Raw genomic sequence first — 27,812 nt, 5'->3', positions numbered from 1 at the left:
ACCAGAACCTGCTTCGGATTTTGACTAAAAGCGTGGGAAACACCCTCTCCCCTCTGTCATAAGGGAATATTTCTTTGAATCTATGCCTTCGTTGCCCGTATATCACTCTTCTGAGCCTGAGGAGAACGTGGCGCCTTTGCGGCGGAGAGAGTTTTTCTTCCCCGACCCTCGTCTCAAACATGACTTACTGCGGGAGGAAGCTGAAGGAGGAGACTAAGGAGCTGGTGCCTAGGCAAAGAAACTTGCTCTCTTATTTATTTGAGGAGATAGGGTGGTGGCATTTAATTAGCGCAGCTTCCCAAGGAACGCTACAGACAAAACGTCTCCAGCTCGACTTCCAACAAACCTCTGCAACGACAAGACTAAAGGAGCCTCGTGGAGGTGCACCTCGAACATCGGGACACCCAAAAGTACCGCGTGGCCAAAGACTATGGAAATATCTCCTGATCTGTGGGCCTAGTAAATTCGCGGCCCATGCCCTTGCTACATGATGGCCCACGGACTACGGCCCACGCCGGGTAATAACTAATGCCGAGGACAACCTCCTGCCCGGCCGCGTACGGGATACCTAAGGAGAGGGAATAAAACAGAACCAAGGCCTTGCATGGTCCTCGGACTCAAGCCTATGGGGAAACCAAGTATAAAACTATTATTATTACAAGTTATGGACTGAACCAAGGCCTTGCATGGTCCTCGGACTCAAGCCTATGGGGAAACCAAGTATAAAAACTATTATTATTACAAGTTATGGACTGAACCAAGGCCTTGCATGGTCCTCGGACTCAAGCCTATGGGGAAACCAAGTATAAAAACTATTATTATTACAAGTTATGGACTGAACCAAGGCCTTGCATGGTCCTCGGACTCAAGCCTATGGGGAAACCAAGTATAAAAACTATTATTATTACAAGTTATGGACTGAACCAAGGCCTTGCATGGTCCTCGGACTCAAGCCTATGGGGAAACCAAGTATAAAAATTATTATTATTACGAGTTTTGGATAGAATCAAGGCCTTGTATGGTCCTCGGACCCAAACACGGCATCAAGCCTCCAGTTCTCTCCTCGGCCAGCATGGGTAATCATTACTTTTCACTGGTCGGCCTTATTGGGCCAAACACTTATATTAGAGTTATGGCAACATCTTTTTATTATCAAGTATTTTGGTCTTAGTTGTCATCGGTTTAGATACTTTCTCATTGAGCCGAGCAGCATTTACCAATATACAAAAACATAAACGGAATATGCAAAATGAAATAATAAACACTTTTATTAATATAAGAGATTATTACAATGTACAAAAAAGGGCTCAAACAAGCCTATACAAAAGGAGGACTGCTGAAGCAACGATAACATTCGCAGTACAGAGAAGTAAGCAGTCAGGCTTCTTTTAAACTCATCTTCAAGGTCTCTTCAGTCTCTGCCTCAATATTGCTCATATCATGATAAGAACCTTCTTCGGAAAAGGATGAAGAACAAGGGAAAGGAATCGAAGGAGAAGGAAGAAGAATTGAAGGAGAAGGAAATAGTAAGGAAGAAATCAATGAAGAAGATGGAGGAGATGAATGAGGAAGATGGAGGACATGAGTAAAGAAGGAAGAGAAGAAGAGAGAAGAGATGAAAAGAAAGAAAAGGAGCAAAAGAGGGAAAAGAGAAGGCACCAAGGCGGAACTGGTGCTGGGAAGACTATAAGAGGAAGGTGGAGGAGGGCACCAAGGAGCAAAAGAGGGAGAAGCAGAAGCACTTAGCCCCTGCCTCAGCCCTGACTCCTAACACGTTGGTGCCATATTAGGTACGCTCGTGAGGAGCCGGGTGGTGCTGATATTGGGTATTCTCGACTCAGTCACGCCAAGAGTTCGGCGTGGTGAACCCCTGCTTCGGATTTTGGCTAAAAGAGAGGCGGGACGGATCTTAAGTCTGCGCCACCCTTGCCCTGATTGAGCCATTTCAAGCTTTATCAGAATATGGTGTCTAGAGGAGGGGCATGATTTCTTCATCATTTGTTGCGATCTCAGAAGAATAGAAGGGAGTTAGTACGAAAGTGATGGCCTCCTACTTGCCTTCTTATAGGAAGAGCAGAACGGATGGCATTAAATGCATTCAACCTTCCCAAAGAATCTGAAGAAAAAAGAGGCGTCCGTTCCACTTCTCCACCTTATCAAATGAGCCGCCGGATATAAATGAGCCTCGTTAAGGGGATTCATTAAGGGCGCGTCTGGGACATCCAAGCGGCAGGAGCAGATTCCGAGCGGATTAAAAGGAATCCCTCAAAAACCGCCTAACTTCCTGGGAAACCGCTCACATAAATGCGGGATCAAGCTAAATGGGCCATATTAAGGGCCCGGGTTTGCCAAAACCCTCCTTTCCAATCCGGAATTCGGATAGAAGGGTTTTGAGGGGCTATTGTGGGGCCCAACAATTCGTGGACCAAGCCCATTTGCCCTTAGAGAGTCCGAGGGCCCAATCCGAGGAGAACTGTGGCCCAAGCTCCATGACGCAGAGCACAGACCAATTTTGGGAGGCAGCCGAGGACAGTCTAGTCCTCGGCAGGCCCATAATCCGCCCAGAATAAAGGGATAAATTCGTAAGGAAATCCAAAATACCTTGGGGCGATTACCCTAAATACCCTTCTGGATAAGGCCCAATGCCTGACAGAACCGTACTCTGCAGCTTTATCAAGTCATCCCCAACAATTCCGGGATTAGACTGATGGGACCAATGTCAGTATTTGTAAAGACTGACCCTACACGTGGACGAAGGACATCGAATGCACGCTAGTATAAAAGGAGAAGTAAGTGAATCTAGTAGGGGGGGAGAAAAAAGAAAGACTTCATGAATAAGATCGCCGGAACGATCCATGCACAGAACAGAGAAGGTCCTCCGTTGGACAGCCGGAAAGGATCACAAGGGTCCTCGGATCAAGTCCGAGGAGCCCATTCTCAGAAGTGGCAGCATGGCGGGGCTTTAAACGTTTAGGCCCAGTCCATTTTCCACAGGGACCTTTCTGAAATCCAGACCGGACCATCGCCCCATGACCAAGCCCAAGCTTTTCAAGCCCACTCTCTACAAATCGTATTGTGAGGGATCTCTCCCGCGTGAACCCAAAAATGTCACTGGGCCGCGCAGGAATCGTGTCCTTACATTGATTATAAATAATCCTATTGATTAAAATTTGGGGGCCTTTTTTTTACTTGGGGCCTTAGGCGGTCGCATTTTTTGCTCCACCATAGAGCCGGCCCTGCTTGGGAATTGATGTGTGGGGTTCATCGGCAGATTGTGACGACCGGCAGAAACCATCGGTTGATCGGTGATGTGGACTCGTCGGCGAGGGTAGTGTGAATGGGAATTTCATGGTTGGGGTCGCTAGTCACCGACTGGGGGAGGCGATTTCACGGTTGAACTATAGTGCTAGGGTTTCACGTTGGATATTTTGAATTTTGCCGTAAAGCTGTACTGAGATAGTGAAGGGTATTTTTGTCTCAATGTAATATGTAATCCACATGTGCCAATAATTGTATGCCAAGCATCCATCCTTTTTTAAAAAATTTAACAGCACCCTATGCATATACCATGGTTGAAAAGTATAACATTTTGTAAAATTTAAGAATGGAAAAACAAATTTTTTATAAATTTAAGAGAAAAATCAAACTTTTAAAAAAGTTTAAAAATGAAAATGATATTTTATCCAAAAATATATTAAGTTAATTGGAATATCATCATCACTTTCATGTAGATGATATTATTTTTTCTTGGCTTTTTAAAATTTCTGTTAAGACCAGCCTGACTAGCAACTGAGTAAGTTGATAATTTACAAACAATACCTTTGTAAGATTTAATTTAGGTTCCTTGGGATAGACATGATAATAGATAAAATTCACGAGCAAGAGACCTTGAATTGTGAAATAGTTGGGGACCTTGGAACATTGGTCTAGGTCTGTATTGCAGAATGATGCGGGCCATTGAAGGATCAATTAGAAGGATTCATAATACACCCCATGAACATGATTGATCCCAATGGTCACCAATGTTGGTTCATGGATTTTTGTCCACAAATATAAGTGTTAATGGGATGTAGGGAACAAGGGTCAAAGTTTAAGTTTCCAGGAAAAAGTTTTACACATATACACTCAGATTAATTATAGTAAAATTTCTATCTTGTATTTAAAATAAAATAAAATAAAAAAGCCATTCTTAATTGTTCCTATAGTCGATAAATATTTTCTCACGATTAAAGAAAGGAAAAAATGAAAATTATTAAGAGAGAAAAATATATAATCTAAGAAAAATAAAAATATATAGTTTTTTAATAGATCTATTTATTAATTTTGTTAGAGTGTATCATCCTACTCTGACACGAATCCATTTACATTAAACATTAATTATAAAAATTCTTATCGCATTTGTGTTGTATTTGCATGTTGTGTTAAATATTGTCATCCTTCATTTGCAATACTTATTCAAACGCACAATCCTAAACTTTAGAAGTTTTAAAAATGTTTATATATATATATATATATATATAAAACAATGTTTGAACTTTTTATCAAACTTTTTTTTTTTTTTTAAAGAGAGGAATTTATCAAACTATTTAATTCCTATCCTATCACCAACATACAAGATATCATAGTTGTTGGGTATTTATTTTTATAATGGAAAGGGCCATTCTCGAACTTTCCATTCAACTTTACGTCTTCACCTTTCAAACTCGGTTCAGGTGTCTTTTCATAATGTTGGGCCTCTCTCTTATCCTTATCCACTTCCCTGCACCATTCCCTACAACATGGCCCTACATTGATATTTATGCAAAAAAGATACTCCTTCTATTTTATTGAAACTGAAAAGGACAGCAAAATTATACAAATTTTTTTTATATCTTTTTCACAAGTAATAATGGGCGTGTGTGTATATATATAATGGGAGTATTTATTTTTATTAATTGTATTTACAATTCAGCCAATGTGATTTTGTGTTGTCAAAATTTAATTCACATACTTTTAATTATTACATTTGAGTTCATCAAAATTTTAAATTAAAATAAAATTATAATTTTTTTTATCATATATGACAAATTGGTCTCACAAATATTTTAATACCTACACTTTTTACCAATTTAAGTTTGGATTAAATTGTGATGGAACTAAAACACGGGTAGATAATTTGTAATTTAATAGCATTCATGATTTTTTTTTTTTTGAGAGAATTTCAACCTATGGCGTCTACTTCTGATGATAGTTCTTTATGATCAAACCAAGACACCAATCAATTTTTGGTGTAGGCGGGGAATGAACTCCAGACCTCTTATACAACCATCAGAGACTTTACCAGTTGAGTTAACTGGAACCCACTAATAGCATTCATGATTTTAATGTGTGAATATAGATGTAGATACCTAATTGACTCCCAAAACCATTAAGTCAAGTGTTTAGGTCCGCCCAAGTCCATGAAAATATTTTACAGAACTAGAGACACAAAAGTTTCACAATAATTATTACATGAGTTGCTCCTGTCGGTGCTACTAAAATTGATTTTACAAGTAGAATTACTTGCCATTGGGCCTTGTAGCCTAGTGGCACCCGGTTCCGTTGTAAACCGTTAACTCAGGGGTTCTATCTCCCGCAATTATCAAGCAAAAGAAAAGAAAAGTAGAATTACTTAAAAATCATATTATTCCAATCAAATTTGCTACATCAGCAAATTATGAAAAAAAAAATAACAATTTTTTTTTTCTTTTTGGGTTGCAATAAGGCTAAAGGCACAATAAATTTTACAACAATTTAATTAATTACTATTTTTCCATATCAACATATTGTACAATTTGTTGTGTATGTAACATTCTTGTAATTTTTCGTGTTTCTATATATATAAAATATAGCCAACACTCTTGAGGTTTGGGTTAAACTAGCCAAGTTTAAGACATTTTAAAACTAACAAATTTGAACCCTAATCACTGTGACAAAAGCAAAAAAAATGAGTAACAGATTAGATACTAAGTTGGTCAATTTTAAAAATGTCCTAAACCTAACTAGTATTAGCCCAAACATCGTTAACTATATTTTAACTCCCAAAAAAATATATATAATAAAAATCGCCCTATATTTATCATTATCAATATTAAAAAAAAAAAAAAGACAAATTAAGTTTAAAACATTTCAAAACTCGCTAATTTGAACTCTAACATCGTGACAAAAGAAGAAAAATGAGAAATGGATGTTTGGGTGCTAATGTTACCCAAGTTTAAGATATTTCAAAATTAACTAATTTAAACCCTAATCACCATGACAAAAAGCAGAAAAAAAAAATAATAATAACAAATTAAAGATTAAATTGCTCAATTTTAAAATGTTTTGAACATAGCTAGCATTAACCAATACCTCGTTAACTATATTTTAACCCTTCAAAAAAAAAATACAAAAAATAAAAATAAAAATCTCCCTAGACTTTAAAAAAAAAAAAAAAAAAAAAAAAAAAAAAAAAAAAAACTATTATTGGACTATTCGTGCCCAACAAGCACCAAATATAACACTAGTGAAACCACACTATTGTCGGAATTGGATTCTTATTGGTGCCCACAGCATAACCCCAAACCCACCCACTGACTCTCAAAAACCCTTTCCTTCCCTTTCCTTCCTTCTTCTATTCAAAGCACAAAGCACAATTTTCTTTTCCTTCCTCTCCTCTCCTCTCATCTCATCTTTCTCTTCTCTCTCTTCTCTCCTATGGTTCTTTGAAATCCCTCGCTTTCTTTGTGGACAAAGAGCAGCAGCAATGGCGGTGCAGAGGTTAGAGAGAGGCGATTTATGGAAGAGCAAGGCAATGGCTTTGCAGATCCGCCTCAGGGACCGTTTCAGAGTCGCCGTCGACCGCCGCCGCCGCCTCCGGGAACTACTTTTCGCCGGCGACGGAGACGGAGACGGAGACGGAGACGACGGTTGCTTCTCTTCCACCGTCGACCGGTGGCTCCGACGGTTCAGAGATTTCCGCAGGGAGTCCCTGCCTTCTTCTTCTACTTTCTATCGCAAAAGAGGTATTTTTTTTCTGATTCTGGGAATTTGAAAAGAATATGTGTGATGGGTAATGGTGAACGACATTGATTAGTGTAGCTCAAAGCTTTGAGATTAAGGCATTGTTGTTATGGTTTTGGTGTAGATTTTTGTAAGGATTCGATGCTCGTTTGAGCGACTTGTTGGCGGCTCTATGTAAGTTAGGTAGATGGATAGGTAGATTAGTTATGAATATTGACAATTCATGGCCAAGAGCGTTGTAGCTAGGTGGTGGCATTGCTTGGTCTTCTTTATGAAGATTGAATCTAACACTTGAATTCTCAAATTTTACTTATTTGTCAATATGATTCAGGTTTTGGCGTACTTTTTGTACGGATTCTCGTTTGACTGAATTATTGGCAGCTCAATATGCCCATAGGGATGGATAGATAGATAGATTAGTCATAGATATTGACAGTTCATGGCCGAGAGCTTTGTAGCTCAGTGGTGGCATTGCTTGGTCTTCTTTATGAAGTTCGAATCTAACAATTGAATTCTCAAATTTTACTTATTTATCAATATGATTCAGGTTTTGGCGTAGTTTTTGTAATGAGTCGATTCTCGTTTGACTGAATTATAGGCAGCTCTATATACCCATATGGATAGATGGATAGATTCATGGCCGAGAGCGATGTAGCTCAGTGGTGGCATTGCTTGGTCTTCTTTATGAAGTTCGAATCTCCCCTTCCCAGTTGTTGTGACAATTGAATTATCAAATCTTACTTATTTATCAATAATGACTCAGGTTTTGACGTAGTTTTTGTAAGGAGTTGATTCTCGTTTGACTGACTTGTTGGCAGCTCTATATACGTATATGGATAGATGGATAGATAGATTAGTCATTAGTCATAGATATTAAAAATTCTTGGCTGAGAGCATTGTAGCTCAGTGGTGGCATTGCTTGGTCTTCTTTATGAATTTCGAATCTCCTCTCCCCGGTTGTTGTAGCAATTGAATTATCATATATATCTTGACAATTCACCTTTTGATGATAAGGCAATAAAGTTCACAAATTGAATTCTCTATTAATAAATATGGTGTTAATTTGTGCAGTTGACTAATTAGGGATCGATCATAAATTTACGTAAAATATAAGAAATATTGTTTAAAAATAAGCATGTTTAAATTCTGAATTATGAAATCCAATTTGCCACAGTGAGTAAAGACTTCAATGCTGAAGAAGAGTCTGTTGTTCTTCGCATGGTTCAAGCCGTGGCTCTGCCTGTTTTGGGAAATGTTTGTCATGTGTTTATGAACGGCTTAAATCATGTTCAGGTCAGTGAATTTGCATGGCATTCGATTTTTTGTTATACCTCTCTACCCAGTTATTCAATTCTTCGGTTGGAATGTTGATGCATGCAATATTTGATTTGGGTTATTGTGTGGTGTTTGTCGCAGGTTTATGGTTTGGAAAAATTGCATGATGCGGTGCTGCATAGACCCAAGGACAAGCCTCTTGTTTCGGTAATTCAACTGATATGGATTTAATTTAAAATGTATTATTACACAATTTAGCTTGGCCTAATTTTGCAACCATGTATAATGCCAATGTCCAATTTCCATCTTGATTTAATCATTGAATAATATTGTATGGTTTGAAAGGGAATTTTATGTTTTTCAGGTCAGCAATCATGTTGCTTCGCTGGATGATCCGCTTGTTATTGCTTCACTGCTTCCACCACATGTTCTTCTGGATGCGCAGAACTTGAGATGGACACTTTGTGCGTCTGACCGATGTTTTAGCAATCCCGTTTTTTCTACATTCTTTCGATCTGTCAAAGTCTTGCCACTTGCCCGGGGTGAGGGTCTTTATCAGAAGGTATTCCTCTAAGCATATCTTCGGTTAGTCAAGATATTGCACTTTTGTTTGATGCTGTTAGAAATACTTGGTGGGTGACTTGTATAGATTTATTTGTGGCAATGGATTTTGTCAAGAGGGTTCTGTTTACAATATTTTTTCTTGCTTCTTTCCTACACTTGCATTGATATGATAGATAATGATTTTTATTTTTTTATTTTTTTATAATGGAAAAATGAGAGTCAACCAAGTATATAGGATGTATGCAACTAGGAACAATACAATCAAGCTCGCAAATTATAATGACTTATCAAATCCCAAATCTAACATGGATAATAATTTTCCACAACAGACATCCAATTTCTTCTTTTTTTTTTTATTTTATTTTATTTTTATAACGTAGGAACCTTTCTAAAGAAGAGCTCTTGGGAACTCGCCTTTGAGCAATAAAACCTATAGACTGACCCCACCCTCCATAAACCGGTTGTTGGGTAATTCAATGCCATTCGCAACAGACATCCAATCTAACATGGTTTTAAAGATGAATAATTTTAGATCCAGCAAATACCATTCAGAATCCTCAAAGCATTGGTCATTTCTCTTCCTCCAAAGACACCACAATAAACAATGGGGGAGCAGCCATCCAAATAACTTCATTCTGGTGACGAGCAAACATTTCTTGCCAACAAACTATAAGTCAACAACCATCTTCAGCATTACCCAATAAACTCCAAACAATGCGAACGCCATAGACCACAACTTTGTAGCAAGGTTATAACTTATAGGATACTAGCCAGTCTTAGATGAGAGTTCATCTCTTCCCATCTTTGCATGCGCACATGCACTTTTACATATTTTTTTTTCTTAGTTTTTGAATATGGTGTTTGACAGTTTGAGGGCTTAGCTGCTTTTTCACACAGCTTGGAACCTTTACACCTTATATGCCCCAGATGTTGACTTGTTTCTGATTTTAAATGTGGAATTATTTTTAAAATAATTTCTGCTTGAAATACTGAAGAAGGATGTGATTTGCAGGGGAGAGAGTATCCACCAGTCTCATGAGATATATAAATGACTATATCTTTTATGTTAATTTGACATTTCAATACTCACTCTAATATTTTTTTTCCCCTCATAATGCTAAGCTATGTGATAACTATTTTTGTGTTCTCATCTTGCTTCATAACTGCTTCAGGGCATGGATATGGCTATTGCAAAACTAAATCGTGGTGGGTGGGTTCACATCTTCCCAGAAGGTGGTCGTTCTCGGGATGGTGGAAAAACCATGGGGCCTTCCAAGAGGGGTGTTGGAAGGTAAGGGTCTTTTGGAGATTTTTTTTTTTTTTTTTTTCCTTTATTTAATTTCTTGAGAGATGGAGACACAGAGAGATGTCTTTTGTTCTGTTAAGTCTTGGCACTTGGATAGCAGCTGCTGCCAGTTGCAAAGTTTTATTTGCTATTTCCTCTTCTTTGAAGCATGAATATTTACTATTGTGCACTCATACCCAAACAGGTTAGTCCTGGATGCAGACAATATTCCCATGGTTCTTCCATTTGTACATACTGGTATGCAGGAGATCATGCCAATAGGAGCTAGCGTCCCAAGGATTAGGAAGACGGTAAGTCGTCTTACTGGTAATGTCTTGTTAGTGGAAGATTCTAAGCAACAGGCACGCCAATTGTTATCGATACATAGTAGTTTCAGACCATCGTTGCCAAGCTTGAATTTGGACTTCACTATTTCCCCCACTTTCTAGTGTAATTATGATGGTAATCTTAATGGCTATGAAAATAATAATGAATTTGCAGCCACTGTCACTGCTAACTTATAATCCATATGCGTCATATATGTAGGTAACAGTACTGATTGGGGACCCTATCCATTTTGATGATTTACTCAACGTGGAAAAAGAAGCACATGTATCAAGAGGAAAATTATATGATGCTGTAGCTTCAAGAATTGGTCATCGATTACATGAGATGAAAGCTCAACTTGATGAATTAGCACTTGAACAAGCTATGCAATTACAAAAACAACCAGTACAAATTACAGATCGAACAACTGAGTTTTTGCAGCAAGTTGACTGGGATTCATTTGGGATGGGAGGCTATTTATCTTCTGAAGATGATTCTTTGTTGAGGCAAGAATCACACAACCTATCAAGGATAGATGATGCTACTTGTCATCAAGGACTTGCTTCTTCCCTGAGACAAGAGACAAAGATGCAACCAAAGCTAAATGTTACCCATACTCAAGAGCCTGCTTCGAGTGATCGGTGTTTCAAAGTTGGTTTATCCTGTGGGAATGGACTTGTGTCGAGGATGCGTGGTTATATGGACCCAACTGAGCTAATGGGTTTTGCTGCCAGCGGCTTATTTGTGAATCTTAAACAAAAGGAGTTTTCTGCAAATTATAGAGAAGTTGGCCCCTTAAAGGCTTGGAAACAATTTTTGGAAGATAATGTGTTCCATCAGTGGAACCATTGCTAACACTATGAGTGTAGGAACTGTTGTAAAAATTTATTGTTAACGATAATTTTAGTTAGGCAGAGGGAAATTTAAAAATGTTACAGTTCATTTTTTGTTTTTTCCTTACAATAAGTGGAGGGAGGATATTTGAACCTAATTTTTCCAATAGAGATAATTAGGTAATGTCACTGAGTTACGAGGTAATTGGAGAGAAATCTTATGCATTGTAATTTGTGAATTGACTTTCATTCCTTTTTTATAAGCAAGTATGCAACATCTTGCATAAACAATTTATATCTTTAAATCTCAGGGTTGACCTGGGATTTTTTTTTTTTTTTTTTTTTTAATTCGACAGTAGAATGGAAAATGAGGGATTTGAATTTTAAATGTTTTCATTGAAAATATTAGAAGTTCTCAATCAGTTGAACTATGAGACTCTTGATAGTATATATATAGAAGAGTCATTGGCTAATGAATCTCACGTCTACATTTAGGGTGGTAAATGAATCAAGTTGTTTATAAACCACTTAGGATCAAATTAAGAAAAATTTTGTTTATGTTCGTTGTAGCAAATAAGTAGATCAAGCTTAACTTTAGGTTCAATTATTAAACAAACATAATTCAAACAAAGTAATGTTCTCATGAATGTTTTCATGAGTATGAAACTCAATTGAAATACATATGATATTATTTGTTTATAAATATACATGTACAAAAATATACTTAAATAAAATTGATATTGAATTATGTAAGTTTTTAAATAAATTTAAAAAATATCAATCACTAAAAGAAAATTATTCATAATTTAAATAATCCATTTTCGAATAAAATTTATTCATAATTTTTAACAATAATGTATCCTTTTTATTTTAGAAATTTATAAATGAAAATTATTCTATTTAATAAACTCAAGTTATTTGTGCATAAACTCGAACTTGTTTGATTAAAACAATAATAATAATAAAGAATAAAGAATAAACTGGAACATATAATCTAACTTGATAATGAGCTCAAGCTTGCATTGTGTTTGAGATAAAATTAAGTTTTAATTAACATCTTAATCCTTATATTTACCTTGTATGTTAACATAGTATTTACATTTTTCTTAATAATCTAACATTCAGTACCACAAAGTATAGCTAGTTGTATAGTAATCTTATATATATATATATATATATATATATATATAGACACACACATACAAACTTAATAGATAGGGGTAATGGGATGAGGTCTTCACCCTCCACTTTCCATGATGGGGCAAACTTCCTTACCCCATTCTGTCTTGCCCCCACAAAACTTTTTTTGTGTCAATTCGTCCCCTACCATACTTGTAACAATTTTTTTTTTTGGATAAAACTCATTTGATCAATATAGATATACTTGAAATTATAAATAAATTTATAACAACAAATAAAACTAATTTTTAGACAGCACTTAATATTCTTATTTAGAGTGTTTGATAAATTAATATCACAACATTGCTCTCAATGTGCTTCTCCACTTTGTCATTTTGCTCTTATTTTATCATTCAATACAAACTGTCCATATTTATGAATTATCAATCAAAGATATTGAAAGCTCTCAATCTTTAGCATCTCTTAGCCATTGAGTTTTATTGCCCCTTAGTCTCTGTTTATACTTTTACTCAACTTACATTTCATCTACTCTATTTTAATCCTACTTAAAAACGAAAGTCTAAATTTGTATGTATACATATATAAAACTATACAAAAAGATTGTTTGGGATCCGTTTATTTTGCTGAAATTGAAAACTTTTTACTGAAAGTACTATAAATAAAGGTAAAAGTTAGCTAAAATAATACAGTGGAACTTACGAATAGTACCAAAAAGTGTAATAGAGTTCATAAATAATAGCAAAAATAAGATTAATAGTAAAATAAGCTGGTTTTTTTAATTTAGAGCCAAACGCATACTAATATAGATTTGAGAATGAATTATGTAAGTTTGTAAATAAGTTCACAAGACATCAAGTTACTAGCTATAATTTTTTTTTTTATATAGTAAAAAAATATTAACAATATACAAGATTGGTGTATCTATTTCTTATAGGTTTAGAAACAAAAATCATTCTATTTAATTAACTCAAGTATCCCATTCTCTTTTGGACAAAATCAAACACATTTGATAAGAAAATAAATAAAGTTTACACATATTAGTGTGCATTTGACAACCAATTATAAGCTAATTTCTTACTCAAATTATCTATTATTTATGAGGCTAACACTATTTTTTTTTTGTCTCTGTTTTAGTTCGATAAGAATAAAATGTAAAACTGACCCTCTAAATTTCTTCAAATTTCATTACAGTTTTCTAACTTTGTTTTTGTTCATTTCAGTCCTCTAACTTTCAAGTTTATTTAATTAAGACTTTTTTAATTGAATAAATCTAAAATTTATAAGACTGAAATAAACGAAACAAAGTTAAAAAACTGAAATAAAATTAAAAAAAAAAAAAAGTTAGAAAATTAGTTTTACATTTTAACAAAATTAAAAATAAACAACCATCAAAATCAAATGCAGTATGATAATGGAAAGCAATTTTCGGCCCACACAATCACGCTCAACACAAAACGATACAACACCTTTTTTTTTTTTTTACACTTTACAGATCTCACACCACGTGGGTTTGATTGCTTACCTCTGTGGGACCCAAACAATCTCGTCCGTCCATTTCTCTAATCATACATACCCCACCAAACCAAACTAACGGTCCCGATCAAATCCTGATCCTCTTCTCCCCTCTACAACAAACACACACAAACAAAACACAAACCGCAAATTCAATTCCTTTTCAAAATCTCCCACTCCCAAAACACAGAGAGAGAGAGAGAGAGAGAGAGAGAGAGAAATGGCGGACATTGAAGAAACAGAGCTGAGCGACAAGCAGAAGAACGAGATTGCCAAATGGTTCCTTCTCAACTCTCCTGTCGGTGAAATCCAATACGTTGCCAAAGGTCTTTTTTCACTCTTCTCTGTGAATTTTTTGATTTTTGATTTTTGGTTCTTGGAATTTGGATTCGCATTGGCTTTTTTCTTCTACAATTTTTCAGATTTGCATTTTGTTCTCCCTTTGTGGTGCTGATTAATTGAGTGTTTGTACATTTTGGAATTTTCTTTTTGTGTTTTGTTTGGTTTTTTGGTAGATGTGCAAGCGATACTAAACGACGACGCATTGTACAACGAGGCAGCTTCGGAGGCGTTTCCGTTGTACAACAAATCACACATGATTTGCCTCGGAATGCCTGGCCGAGCCGGCGATGTGAGTCTCTGAATTTTAATGAATTGCTCAAAAATCTTGTGTATTTTGTCTGTGTGTTGTTTGATTTTAATTTTAGGGTTTCATTTTGGTCATTTGCATTGATAGTTTACTTTTAAAGAGTGAATGTGATATCAATTTGAAGAATTGTGTGTGTTGGGCTTGATGGGCATTAGTTAGTTGTTTGAGGTAATATAATTTTGAGTAATGCTGCATATGCAATAATTTTCACAATAATGATTTGTGGGTAACTGGGAATATGGGCTCATCGCTAACATCATATTTTTGATTCACCAATTAGAATTTGCCACATTAGCAAGTTGTGTAAAAGTGGGCGAAATAGTTGTTCATAGATTTATTTTTTGGTAATTTAAGTGTTATAGCAAGTGGGGGAGATGGAATTTGAACATTGGTTCTCCTTGTAAAGGAGACCAAACAATGCTACTATAAATTTTTATTACAAAAGAGTTACAAAATTGATGTTTTTTCTAAGTTTTTTGAGTCATGTGGACCATATGGGCTGCACCATGTGAATTCATGTGGAGCGTGCAACTTTTAGGTACCACAAGTTAAAGTTTGTGTCTTAATGATAGTAAAGTTTGTAGTGCCTTTTGAATGGGATCCTCTCCATTTTACTTGAAATTGAGCCATGAAATTGATCCATTCCAAATGGAGAGGCTCCTAATAATACTCTTAGCATCCCAGTTGTTAAATTAGGATTTAGGTTTTGGCATCACAATTTAAAATAAAAAAGAAAGAGCATTTAATGAGTGACAATGATTTTAAATGGTCAAAATTTCATATATGCCATACCTAAAAAAATAAAAAATAAAAATTCATATATTCCACTTGATTTTATTGAACTATGCTTTCCTCTTCTTTTCTAAATTAGGTTCTGAATTTCAAACCAAATTCCAAATTGGCGTGGTTAGTTTTTTAGGCCATTTAGATCATATGGACCCCACCACATGAATTTATCATCTAAAGCGTGCAACTGGTGGGTACTTCACATTGAACTTGGCACTACTCTATAATTGACCTCTCCAGTTTGTAACTAAATGATAGCAAAATTTGTAGCACTCTAGCATCTTAGTTGAACTAGGATTTAGTGTTTTCATTGCTATTAAAAAAAAGAGAGCATATAATGAATGACAATGTGATTAAATTGTGGAAAATTCATATATGGTATATGCCAATTGAATATATTGAACCCATACTTTTAATTATTTATCTTTTTTGGTCTATCAAATCATGCTCTGAAAAATCTTGTTTTTAAATTAGGTTCTGAATTTCAAACCCAATAATAATATATTTAATCCACTGCTGTCATGCAGGTACTGGTAACATCATTCGGTGAACTCAATGAGAAGGAGTATCTTGAGCCTAGGACTGCCCAAGTTGCTAAAATTGACCACATTAAACAAGTAATTAATGTCTTGTTTTCTTTGCATTATTTTCTCTTGAGTGAGTAGGATATTAACCAATATGCTAAGGAACATTCAGGTATATTGCCTTACTTGAGCCAAAGCTTAAATCTCAAAGCATAGCTCAGTCTCACTTATCACATAAAACAAAACATTGTTATGTGAAAGATGATATTGCAATCAATAAGGGAAATTTTGATGCCGCAAATTAGTTGTACTTAATAACAATGGATTTCATAGTTCTAATCATAAATATTTTAAACAAATTACTATGGAGGCAAACATTTCAGTGTAGTTGTTAAATATATTTTTCTAGGAATTGCATTATGGAATTGGTAATTATGGTCAAATGTCTAATTCTCTGTGATTTCAGGTGAAGTACTTAATTAATTATGTCATGTACTCATGTTTGTAATTAGATTGCATGGATTTTGTTGGAGCATGTTATATGCATCCTATTCTCTCTGTCTCTCTGGATTTGGTCAAGTGTTGTTCTCTAACTTGTGTCAGCTTTTTTTGGGTAGAATTTGTGTCACCCATTATATTAAAATAACATGGTAAACTGGTTCAGGTTTGTACAGGGGCAAGACCGGCTCTGGATGAGGAACTTCCATCTGCATATATAGAAGAATTTCGGTATGCGTTTGTAATCTCATGGATTGAAATGTTTTTGCATAATATTTATCAGATTGCTTTTCAACTGAAGTAAGTATCTGGCTATTAAATTATAAAAGATTTGAACAACATTAGTGACTTAGTGGCTTTGATGCATTCTTGTTGGACATTTATAATACCAATAAGTTATTTTTTCTTGAGTACTTTTAGCCTTCACAAGGTCAAAATAGCTCCTCTTGATTGTTACCCCCAAGTAACTACTTAATTTGTCAATTTTTAACTCACGGATATTCTTGCTGCACTCAAATAGACAAAACTATGACTATGAAGGTTTTTCATGGTCCAGGAATTGTGATTTATCAAACACATATTTGCTGTGCATCATGATATTGACCATGTGGGTTTTTGGTATTGTGGAACCAGAGTTATGCTATTAATTTGTAACATCTCTTTAGATTCACTGTGGTGCATGCTCATTTATATTATTACTCGAGGAAGAGAAATATAACCAAAGGTTATGGCAGCATAGCACACTGCCCACTTCCTTCCAAATACACACGGAGACATAAGACGAGACTGTTGCTAATAATGTCATTTTTTTTTTTCTTGACAGATGTGCTGTGGACATGGAAATACTTAAGTATGTTGGTGAAGCTTATCCAAAAGGTATCTGCTCAGTTTACTGTACAAATGGAAAAGATGTAGAGGGGCCAGGTTCTGATTTTGAGCTTGCTGTGGTGATTTCCGCTACTAGACTTAGTCCACAGAATTTTTGGTGAGTGAAATTTGTCACATGACAATACAGTATTTCTTTTTAATGCTCTTTATTTGGCATCATGGTTCAGATAGGCCATAACTACATTGTACCAACTCTTGGTTGTCTGTGTCTCTTTGTACCATGCCTTGTCCTCATCTGTTAGAATCTAGAGACTTGTAGATAAGGATTTTTCAGTTTTTAATGTTTTATGGCACATTTTTTAGTAATGGAAGTTGGCGCTCAGTGTGGAACATTGAGTTCAGGGATGAAGAACAATTACTAGAACTGAAGGGCAAACTGCAGGTATTTCTCATCAGCTGTGCGTGTGTGTGTGTGTATATATTTTTTATAAGTAAGAGATCAGCTGTGTATATCTATCTTTTATACTCTTTCTGTTTCTATGAAATTCAGACTGCATTCATTTTTATTGAGCTCATTTAAACCTACAATAAAATTAAATTTTCCATGTACGCTTCTTCTGCACTAGGTGGGTGCCCATTATTTTGAAGAGGGAAATGTGCAATTAGATGCTAAACATGAATGCAAAGATTCTTCAATAATTCAGGTTAGCACAAATTTACGTGTCTATCAGCATCATTTATATCATTATTTTTTACTGTTACTGTTATTTCTATGAAAGCTCAATTATGCATGATTAACTAGTGCCCTTCCTCTTATCATAGATGGTGAGATTCTTTTCTTTTGACTTTGTAAATGTTGACATTAAGAACATGGTGATATGGAAGCAATAATTGTTTACGACTTGGCTTGTTAAATTATCTAGTCTAATTGAATGGGAAAGGGATCTTCTCTATTTGAAATGGATCTGTTTCGTGGTTCAAATTAGATGTTACAAATCTAAAAATGGATCCAATGTCACATCATTTAAAATTTTAAATGACATGGTAGACTATACACTGTTAAATTTAGGAAATAAAATATTAATTGTGATTTGAGGACTTTGTAACTGTTCCAATTGAATGTCCTAGGTAATTATGAAAACCATGCTAGGTGAAAAGCTTACATCAAATCTTGTTTGAAAAGTTTTATATATGTGTGTGTGTATTGAAAAGTTTAGGGATTTGTTTTGAGAATGTTAGTTAGATCTTTCTTGCTTTGAGGAATGTCATTGTTATTTAGCACTTTTGAAATTTGAGGAAAAAGAAAGTTTTCTGTGATTTACCTGCATAGTTCTGTTCGAAAAACCATTCTTTTCTTTCTTTTTCTAAAATAAATTTTAAGCATTCTAATTAGGACAGAGTTTACCTCCAAATGGGTTTAAAGGAAAATTCCTCCAACTTACTACTACATGGCGACTCAAACGACCACCGATGGGTACATTTAGTCACTTGACCTATTTAATGAGTCATGTGATTTGTTTATATAATTTAAAAATTCATGTGATTTAATACATGTGCATGGTTTTATGAATTGCAACATTATGAGTTGGTGGATATTCCTCCAAATTGATTTAGAGGAAAATTTTGTACTTCCAAGACTGTCCAATTTTGTTATGATATTTTTTATTTTCTTAGATGATGCTATATGGTTATGCCTGCTCTAATCATCTAATTCTGCTCTCTTTTTTCCTATTACCTATCCTATTCTTATGTTAATATTTGTTTCAGTCTCCTGATGATTGTGCAATTACGATAGCCAGCATTATTCGCCACCATGAGACAGAATACTTGGCATCTCTTCAGGTTCTTTACATCCTTCTTCTTGTTAAATGGTTTATTTTCATTTTTTCAAAAGTCCTTTACTGACAGTTATAATTGACAGGATTCCTATTCAAATTTGCCGGATACCACTTTTAAGGTACTATTTTCTCCCTTCAAATTTAAAGTTAGGTTAGGTTCTTTTTTCTTAGGACCACTTCTTTAGATCATAGGCATGTGCATGAACTTGACAAGGGCTAACTGCTGTTATCATCCAACCAGTGACAACTCTGCTTTTGGACTACTACTTTTTTGTTTGTGCATTACTTTTATCCTCTATTTGGTTCTTTGGAATTGATGGAATTTGATAATAAATTGCATAAATATAATTTTTAAAGAGAAGATGCTTTAAATATTTTCTTTGGTTTATTTTAGAACAGATCTGTAAATTAATCAGTATTTTTCCAACAAATTGGATGGGGTAGAAGTGCCTGAGTTGGCTATTAATATGATAGGTTTATTAGGATCTGAAGCACAGGTATGGTTGGACATATAGTTCACCAATGACTTAAATGTAGATTCAAATAAATGGGCATCTGCTCTTGCAATACTCTGTATAAAGCTTCAGTCACTATATTTGGGAACTTACTGCTATTGAAAAACTAAACGCGAAAGTAGCCAAAAATGTAGGAATTAAGTTATACTGCTTGTGTCTCGATCCTACTCTTACTTTTTGTTGATTACCCTACCAAAAAAATCTTTACTATTACTAACTTAAACTCTTATTATTATTTACTTCCAGAAGCAAGCTATAGTATTTGTTCAATTTATATGGCATATTAGATTTAGTAGGTTTTGTGATTGGTTGACATCCTTTCGTTCTTTCTTTTGTCATCTAGATAGTTTCTAAGTCCTCTAATACGTATAAATTCAATGCAGGATCTCCGGAGAAAGCTTCCAGTTACTCGAACCCTATTCCCATGGCATAATACCTTGCAATTTAGCCTGACAAAAGACATTACAAAAGAACTAGGCATTGGAAAGTGATGGTTGCTGAAGGTGTAAAAGTAAAGATAGCGTAACAAGTTCCCCCTGGTTTTAGTTTGCTGCGGGATTTGTGCTCTACCATCAGAGTTTCGGGCCTCAGTTTTGTTGCGCTATATTGTACTGTACTGTACTATTGTTTATTCTGATGAGATGTGTATAGCAGGAAAGGGTTGCAGTTGTTTATCATTTCTTATGTTTGTGGAGAACGATGACTCATTTGTAATTATAGTGTATAATGTTATAGTTTGAGCAATTATTTTCCCTAAACATTTGAATGAAAATCAGACGACAAAGAACTCATTGCTGATTGCACACCCTCGTTCTCGTTCTACTAGAAATTGCGCTACTCCTTTCTTTTTCATATTTGATATGGCAACCTGAGTATAAAAGGAGTTTAACAGTGGAATCGTAAAACAAGAACTGATTTTGACTAGAGGTGTTATTTTTAATCGAAATACTTACACTCTTCTCTCCTCTCTCATTAAGGTATAGTAGATTTACGAAGGGAGAAGAGTGTCAAACCTGAAACAACAAATACCTTGGTTAAAACTTTCAAGTTTCAACATGATCATTTCTATTAAAAAATATTAATAATAATAAAGCTTTAATATGATGGTATAATTTTATAAATCAAGGGATTAGAGTTTAGAACCCACCAGGAAATGTAGATGACAAAGAGCTCGGAAAACAAATTGCAGGTTACTCTTTTAGCTGGTTTTCGTACGGATGGACCAAAAGGTCTTTTTCTTGAATAAGCAAAACAAAATTCCGTGGACAAAAAAGGTCTTTTTATTGATAAAGAGAAAAAAAAAATAAAACCAAAAATTTCCATTGCCGGGAATCGAACCCGGGTCTCCTGGGTGAAAGCCAGATATCCTAACCGCTGGACGACAATGGAATTTTGTTGATGATGTTGTTCTAAAAATCTATATATATATATATATATCAATTTACGGAACATTAAAATTCAGACAAATACAAAAATTTACTAATTATTTAATTGAAATCCACTTTTTTATCCAAGATTATTTTATAAAGGTAGAGTCCATTTTTATGAGAGTTTTTTTTTTAAATAATATTTTTTTCTCTCGAAACCTCATCAAAATTTTTGTGGTTGATATTCCATATCAAAATGATTATTATTATTTTGTAAAGGTTATCAATATGATAAGCTTTAACTGTACAATTTATGTCAAAACTCTACAATGAAATCTCACACTGGGTTGAAAATTTTACATTATTAGAAGAAAGAAATAGATCATTAAACTGATCTAAGTCATTCATTAACTTTGATCTGCCCAATAATGTGATTTATATTTACTTAATTTCCTATTCATGGGAGTAAAATAATGTTAGAATGATGAGTTTTAAAATATATACTATATTTAGATAAGGTTGGGTCTAATGTTTTCTTGTGCACTGAATCCATTGGAATGTTATCACATATCAAATATTTGACATGTATTAGCATCTCAAAAGATTTAATGTGCAGGAGCACTAGACCTAAGTTGGATACACACACTAGTTAAAGGCCTATGCATTGCACGGTTTTATTATAAACTTATAGAATATATATTTTATTTGAAAAAAAAATTATTATAAAGAAAGGAGTAAGTTGCATTTGTGTAACAGAAAATAAGTAAATAAATAGGTATCACTACATAATTTCGAATTTGCAATGAATGTGATGAATGGATTAAGATTACCTGCCCATCTACATATGCACGCACGTTCTTGTACAATTCTACTCTTAATTGTGTGGTTGTTTGTTACATATAAACCTTTTTTGAGGGTATTTACATATAAACCTCAGTATTTTTTCTTCAATAGTTGTATATGCATCAATTATGAATTGTTGAAAGAGTCGACCACCACAAAGTATTGTTTGTCCTTCATTTCTTTGGTGCTGAATCCTATAAGCATAATATATGATTCCTCATTGTTAAGTGAATTACAATATGAGCATTCAAATGTTGGTTTTCCAAAGTTCCATCACCCATGCTTCAAGAGATATTCCTGCTTATAATTTTTAGTAAATATAAGAAAAGATTGATTACTTAAAATATAAACTTTAGTATTTAATTCTTACTTCTTCTTATATTATTGATGTCATTAGTGTTACAGCTTGTAGCCATTTGCAAATCTTCATTAGTGCATTGTTGACCTGCAAGAAAAGTGTGAGGCAGCGTATAAAGTATTTTCTATTTCTATTGAATTTAAGTAATTTTTGTAAGCACAATATATTCTAAGATATCATCATGTCATCATTGTCATCTAATATTATTTAGAATTTATTTTTAAAAAACAAATGATTTTCTAATACTTGCATGAATCCTAAGGGGTGTCCGAATCCTAAATATAGTTGCTTCTCAAGATTTGGGGGAAGGGGTAGCACATTTCTTTAGGGTAGGGTTCACCTAGTGGAACATCCATCATAAAATGCAGGGTCCATGTAATATGAATATGCAATCTGTAACAATTCTCAAAGCTAAAAAAAAGTACTAAATATTAAATTTAATGATACACAAGATAATATAAAATTTAATGATTGGTAAAAATCATGTTTATCCATATATGATGATTGATTAAAAAAAAAAAGGACTAAAAGGACAGATTGCCTTCATTTATAGGTCAAAGTAAACAACTCTAATTAAAAATTAGTTAGCCAAAACTATTTCAACAAAAAAATCATATTGTTATGAACAATTTATCATAAAATTTATATCAAGATATGCTTAATAATAACCTAAAAAGAAGATTATTCTCTACATCAAAATTGAGAGGTTGAAAGCAACATATCACCATTGGAACCCATGTCATAAAAACACAACAACAACCAAAAAAAAAAAATCACAAACTTAAGGAAATTAGATTATGCAAAAAGAAAAAAAAAATACACAAAACCTATTCAATTTAATGGAAAAAAATTAAAATAAATAAATACATTCCTACAATGTTGTAAGCAGAAGAAGAGCAGAATAGAAAAAGAAGAACCGTGTGGAAGTGTCAAAACAGTAGCAACATCCTTCTTGCAAGCATCCAAAAACTATAGCAAAAGGAAGATGAAGATAGTAAAATTTAGTCTGATGGGCCTATCTTAATGGGCCTGACGGATGGGTACTGTTTGGTCTTTGTAAAGATGGGCCCACGCGCTCTGAAGGCCCATCGCAGACAGACATGGTAAGGGCCCATGATCCGAAATCTCTATTTGCCTAGAAAAGCCCTAAGATCCAATAAGGGAAATTGTATCAAAGTCCCACATTGGAAAGATCTGGAGGTTAAGAAGAAAAGCAACTCTCTACCACTATAAAAAGGAGTAATATTCACGCAAATCAAGGTAAGATGATTTGACCCTCTCTAACGCCTCAAAATAACTCAAGGGACGAATTCTGACTTGACCTTCGGAGGGCTTTTGGCCGGCACCACACCGGTGCTCTCTAAGGGTTCTTCTTCCGTTCGTTCTTGTTGTGCAGGTTCGTTGACTCGCGAGTACGGTGTGACTTATTGGTGACAATTCTCAACGTCATCAGCTGGCGCCGTCTGTGGGGAATCAGAGAGACGTATAGTACTTCGTAGATTCCCAGACAAAAGAGTTACATGGTACTCACCCGCTCAATGGCAACCACGAATGACGTTCAGGAAGAAGCCCCTACGACGGCCCTTGAGAGACAGGTCAGGACGCTCGCCGCAGCCGTGGAGCGCCTCACCAAGGAAAACCACGACCTACAAGAGCAGCTGAACCAAAAGAATGCCGCGGTCAATAACCAAGGAGCGGATCAAGAGGGGAACAGCGCCGAAAGGAGAAATCAGGACGGACCACAGGGGAGTAACGCCCCGAGCAGACCAGTAAGACGGGACATAAGCATCCCTTCCCCGACGGACACTGCTCCACAATCCATCATCGCGGAGATGCAGGCTATGAAGGAGCAGATGGATGTGATGATGAGCGCTCTCAAGGGGCGAGTGTCAAGTGATCTTGACGACCTTGTCAACCGGACTGACTCGCCATTCACAGCAGCCGTCAACTCCTTCCCCCTGCCAAATAAGTTCCGTATGCCAAGTATGGATAGTTACGACGGAGTCAAGGACCCTCTAGATCACCTAGAGACCTTCAAGACCCTGATGCACCTTCAGGGAGTGGCAGACGCGATTATGTGCAGGGCCTTTCCTACAACCCTGAAGGGCGCAGCGAGGATTTGGTTCAGTCGGATAGCGCCCAACTCCATCAGCACCTTCAAGGAGCTAAGCGCTCAATTTACTACGCATTTCATCGGAGGACATCGGTATAAGAAATCAACGGCTTGTTTAATGAATATCAAGCAACGGGAAGAGGAGACGTTAAGGGCCTACATATCACGCTTCAACAAAGAAGCACTTTCGATCGACGAAGCCGACGACAAGATATTGGTAGCAGCATTCACAAACGGGCTGAAGGGGGGTAAGTTTTTGTTCTCCCTATACAAAAACGACCCCAAGACCATGTCGGAGGTCCTTTACAGGGCCACCAAATATATGAACGCTGAAGACGCACTACTATCGCGAGAAGATAGACCCAAGAAAAGAGATAGACAGGAGGATTCCCGACAGGACCAGGGGCGCAAGAAAGGAAGGATGGGAGACCGAAGGGAGGACAGACGTCCAAAATCCATTGGCGGAAGGTTCGCAAATTTCACCCCGCTAAACGCGCCAATTGACCAAGTCCTAATGTAGATTAAGGACGAAGGGTCCCTGATGTTCCCAGGAAAGCTGAAGAGTGACCCCAGCAAAAGGTCCAGAGACAAATATTGCCGCTTTCATCGTGACCACGGCCACGACACGGCCGATTGCTACGACTTGAAGCAGCAAATCGAAGCACTTATCCGACAAGGGAAGCTGCAGAAGTTCGTCAACAAGGGGAGAACGGATCAACCCCCACAGGAACAACACCTCCGCCGAGAAAACGAGCGACCAAGACCCCCAATTGGAGACATAAGAATGATAGTCGGAGGGACTACTGCGGCCGGATCATCAAAGAAGGCTCGCAAAACATACCTTCGGATGGTACAGAATGTACAGTTGACGAGCGGAGTGCCAAGGATAACAAACGGAGAAGAACCTATTGTTGGGTTCACGGAAAAGGATGCACGGCGCCTACACCATCCACACGATGATGCCCTCGTCATCAGCATGCGGACAGGAGACTACAACGTGCACCGAGTGTTGATCGACAACGGCAGCTCAGCCGACATATTGTACTATCCGGCATTCCAGCAGATGAGGATTGACAGGGACCTGCTAATACCGACAGACGCCCCGCTCGTTGGTTTCGGAGGAAGTAAGGTATTCCCTCTGGGCTCGGTAACGTTACGGGTAACAGTAGGAGATTACCCCCAACAAATCACCAGGAACGTGACATTCTTGGTGGTCGATTGCTCGTCCGCCTACAATGCTATTCTTGGACGACCTACGCTCAACTCGTGGAAGGCGGCAACATCAACTTACGCCCTAATGATCAGGTTCCCAACGGAGTATGGGGTAGGAGAGCTACGCGGAAGCCAAGTTGCCGCACGAGAATGCTACGTCGCCATGATGGAGATGCAAGACCAAATCCAGTCCTTGAACATAGAAGAGCACCGAACGGTGGCAGAACCAACAGAGAAGCTGGAGGAGATAACTCTTGACAGTTCCAATCCGGACAGAACAACCAAGATCGGAACGCTTGCCAAACTCGCAATCCGTCAAGAGCTTGTAGCTTTTCTGAGGAGCAATAAAGATGTGTTCGCCTGGAGCCATGACGATATGCCGGGAATCGATCCCTCCGTCATGGTACACAAATTGAATGTATTACCCTCATTTCCACCCGTCCGACAAAAGAAGAGAGTGTTCGCGACGGAACGAGACCAAGCAATAGCGGAGGAGGTCCGCAAACTCCAAGAGGCAAGCTTCATCAGGGAAGTCTATTATCCCGACTGGCTGGCGAATGTGGTAATGGTAAAGAAAGCGAGCGGTAAGTGGCGTATGTGCGTGGATTTCACGGATCTTAACAAAGCGTGCCCTAAAGATAGCTATCCCCTTCCAAGAGTCGACGTCCTAGTAGACTCGACGGCTCAACACCAGTTATTAAGCTTCATGGACGCTTTCTCAGGTTATAATCAGATCCGCATGCACGAGGCCGATCAGGAAAAGACTTCGTTCGTAACCAGCCAAGGACTATTCTGCTACAAAGTAATGCCATTCGGCCTGAAGAATGCGGGGGCAACATACCAAAGGCTAATGAACAAGATGTTCGCGCAGCAGATCGGGAGGAATGTTCAAGTCTATGTCGACGATATGCTGGTGAAGAGCCGGAAGGAGGAAGACCACCTCGAAGATCTTAAGGAGACGTTCGGTACGCTACGATCCTACAACATGAAACTCAATCCGGGAAAATGCGCATTCGGCGTAACGGCAGGCAAATTCCTAGGCTTCATGGTATCCCAGAGAGGGATTGAGGCTAACCCGGACAAAATCCGAGCCATACTAGAAATGGCACCCCCGCGAAATGTGAAGGAGATACAAAGCCTTAACGGCAAGATAGCGGCGTTAAATAGATTCGTGTCGAGAGCCACGGACAAGTGCCTGCCCTTTTTCCGCACATTAAAGAAATCATTCGAGTGGACGGACGAGTGTCAGCGAGCGTTCGAGGAATTAAAGGCATACCTATCCTCACCACCCCTATTGAGTCCCTCGCAACCTGGCGAAGAACTTTTCCTCTACTTGGCTGTCTCCTCTGTCGCCGTCAGCGCTGCTTTAATTAGAGAGGAGGATAATGCACAGAAACCTGTATACTACGCCAGCCGGGCGCTCCGCGGCGCCGAAGAAAGATACCAACCTATGGAGAAACTCGCTTTCGCATTGATAACGGCGGCTCGCAAGCTCAAACATTACTTTCAAGCCCACACCGTGAACGTAATGACCGACAAGCCCTTGCGAAGGGCACTGAGTAATCCTGAAGCCGCAGGTCGACTGACACTGTGGGCAATAGAATTGAGTGAGTTTGATATCAAGTACCGTCCGCGTGTGGCCATTAAAGGACAAGCTGTAGCCGACTTCATAGCGGAGTTTACGCGTGACGAGGACAAGGGGCAGAAGAACCCCCCAAGTGGAGCATCTTCACCGACGGGTCATCCAATCGGCGAATTGGAGGGGCCGGCATAGTGTTGCTGTCGCCCGAAGGGGACAAGATCGAATGTATGGTCCGTCTCGACTCCCCATTACCAACAATGAAGCAGAATACGAAGCGGTGGCGGCAGGACTCGACCTAGCCAAAGCCGCCGGAGCTGAAAGTGTGGCCGTCCATTGCGACTCTCAGGTCGTGACCAATCAAGTAAACGGAGACTACGAATGCAAGGGGGAAAGGTTGAAGAGATATCTTGATCAAGTCAGAACGAGAGTCGACGGACTAAAAGCGACGGTCGTCCAAATCCCCAGGGGAGAAAACGAGCTCGCCGACCGGCTAGCCAAAGCCGCCTCGGCAGAACAAGTGACGACACCGGGTAATGTACTTTCCTTCGTTCAACTCTTTCCACTAATAGACCCCGACAATATGCAGGAGATACGCTCCGAAAGAAACTGGACCACCCAGATAGCTTCATACTTGAAGGACGGGTTACTGCCACAGGAGAAGGAGGCAGCGAGGAAGCTGAAAGTCCAAGCAGCGAGATTCGTCTTGATAAGAGACGTTCTGTACAAAAGAGGATTCTCCCGCC

The 27,812-nt window shown here is 37.2% G+C and overlaps 2 protein-coding genes and 1 non-coding gene across 3 annotated transcripts; 2 read left to right on the top strand and 1 right to left on the bottom strand.

Annotated features, from left to right (window-relative positions):
• Positions 1 to 6,553: 6,553 nt before the first annotated feature.
• Positions 6,554 to 11,418, top strand: LOC115982118. The gene is made up of 7 exons (XM_031104636.1): positions 6,554 to 7,022; positions 8,195 to 8,313; positions 8,437 to 8,502; positions 8,660 to 8,857; positions 10,032 to 10,150; positions 10,350 to 10,455; positions 10,691 to 11,418. The coding sequence occupies exons 1-7, from the start codon at positions 6,764 to 6,766 to the stop codon at positions 11,324 to 11,326; spliced, it is 1,503 nt and encodes a 500-aa protein (XP_030960496.1). The 5' UTR covers positions 6,554 to 6,763; the 3' UTR covers positions 11,327 to 11,418.
• Positions 11,419 to 13,925: 2,507 nt separating this feature from the next.
• LOC115978649 (F-actin-capping protein subunit alpha) lies at positions 13,926 to 20,397 on the top strand. The gene is made up of 10 exons (XM_031100482.1): positions 13,926 to 14,282; positions 14,472 to 14,587; positions 15,919 to 16,008; positions 16,580 to 16,644; positions 17,237 to 17,398; positions 17,605 to 17,683; positions 17,868 to 17,945; positions 19,009 to 19,083; positions 19,163 to 19,198; positions 19,978 to 20,397. Exons 1-10 carry the CDS (start codon positions 14,177 to 14,179, stop codon positions 20,083 to 20,085), a joined length of 915 nt encoding a protein of 304 aa, XP_030956342.1. The 5' UTR covers positions 13,926 to 14,176; the 3' UTR covers positions 20,086 to 20,397.
• Positions 20,398 to 20,911: 514 nt separating this feature from the next.
• On the bottom strand, positions 20,912 to 20,983 carry TRNAE-UUC. Its single transcript has one exon. It is a non-coding gene; the product is annotated as a tRNA-Glu (tRNA).
• Between the last annotated feature and the right edge of the window lie 6,829 nt (positions 20,984 to 27,812).

This window comes from Quercus lobata, chromosome 3 (assembly GCF_001633185.2).
Source record: "Quercus lobata isolate SW786 chromosome 3, ValleyOak3.0 Primary Assembly, whole genome shotgun sequence".
In the NCBI taxonomy this organism is placed as follows: Eukaryota; Viridiplantae; Streptophyta; class Magnoliopsida; order Fagales; family Fagaceae; genus Quercus; species Quercus lobata.
Note: the sequence above shows the minus strand (reverse complement) of the source record. Positions and strands in the feature narration are given on the sequence as shown.

Excerpts from the sequence above, each read along its gene's own strand:
- LOC115982118 (XM_031104636.1), top strand. The coding sequence starts at position 6,764 with ATGGCGGTGCAGAGGTTAGAGAGAGGCGATTTATGGAAGAGCAAGGCA. Across the intron at positions 8,503-8,659 it reads AGGACAAGCCTCTTGTTTCG|GTCAGCAATCATGTTGCTTC; the intron begins GTAATTCAACTG and ends TATGTTTTTCAG. Across the intron at positions 10,456-10,690 it reads TCCCAAGGATTAGGAAGACG|GTAACAGTACTGATTGGGGA; the intron begins GTAAGTCGTCTT and ends TCATATATGTAG.
- LOC115978649 (XM_031100482.1), top strand. The coding sequence starts at position 14,177 with ATGGCGGACATTGAAGAAACAGAGCTGAGCGACAAGCAGAAGAACGAG. Across the intron at positions 16,009-16,579 it reads AAATTGACCACATTAAACAA|GTTTGTACAGGGGCAAGACC; the intron begins GTAATTAATGTC and ends AAACTGGTTCAG. Across the intron at positions 19,084-19,162 it reads AATACTTGGCATCTCTTCAG|GATTCCTATTCAAATTTGCC; the intron begins GTTCTTTACATC and ends TATAATTGACAG.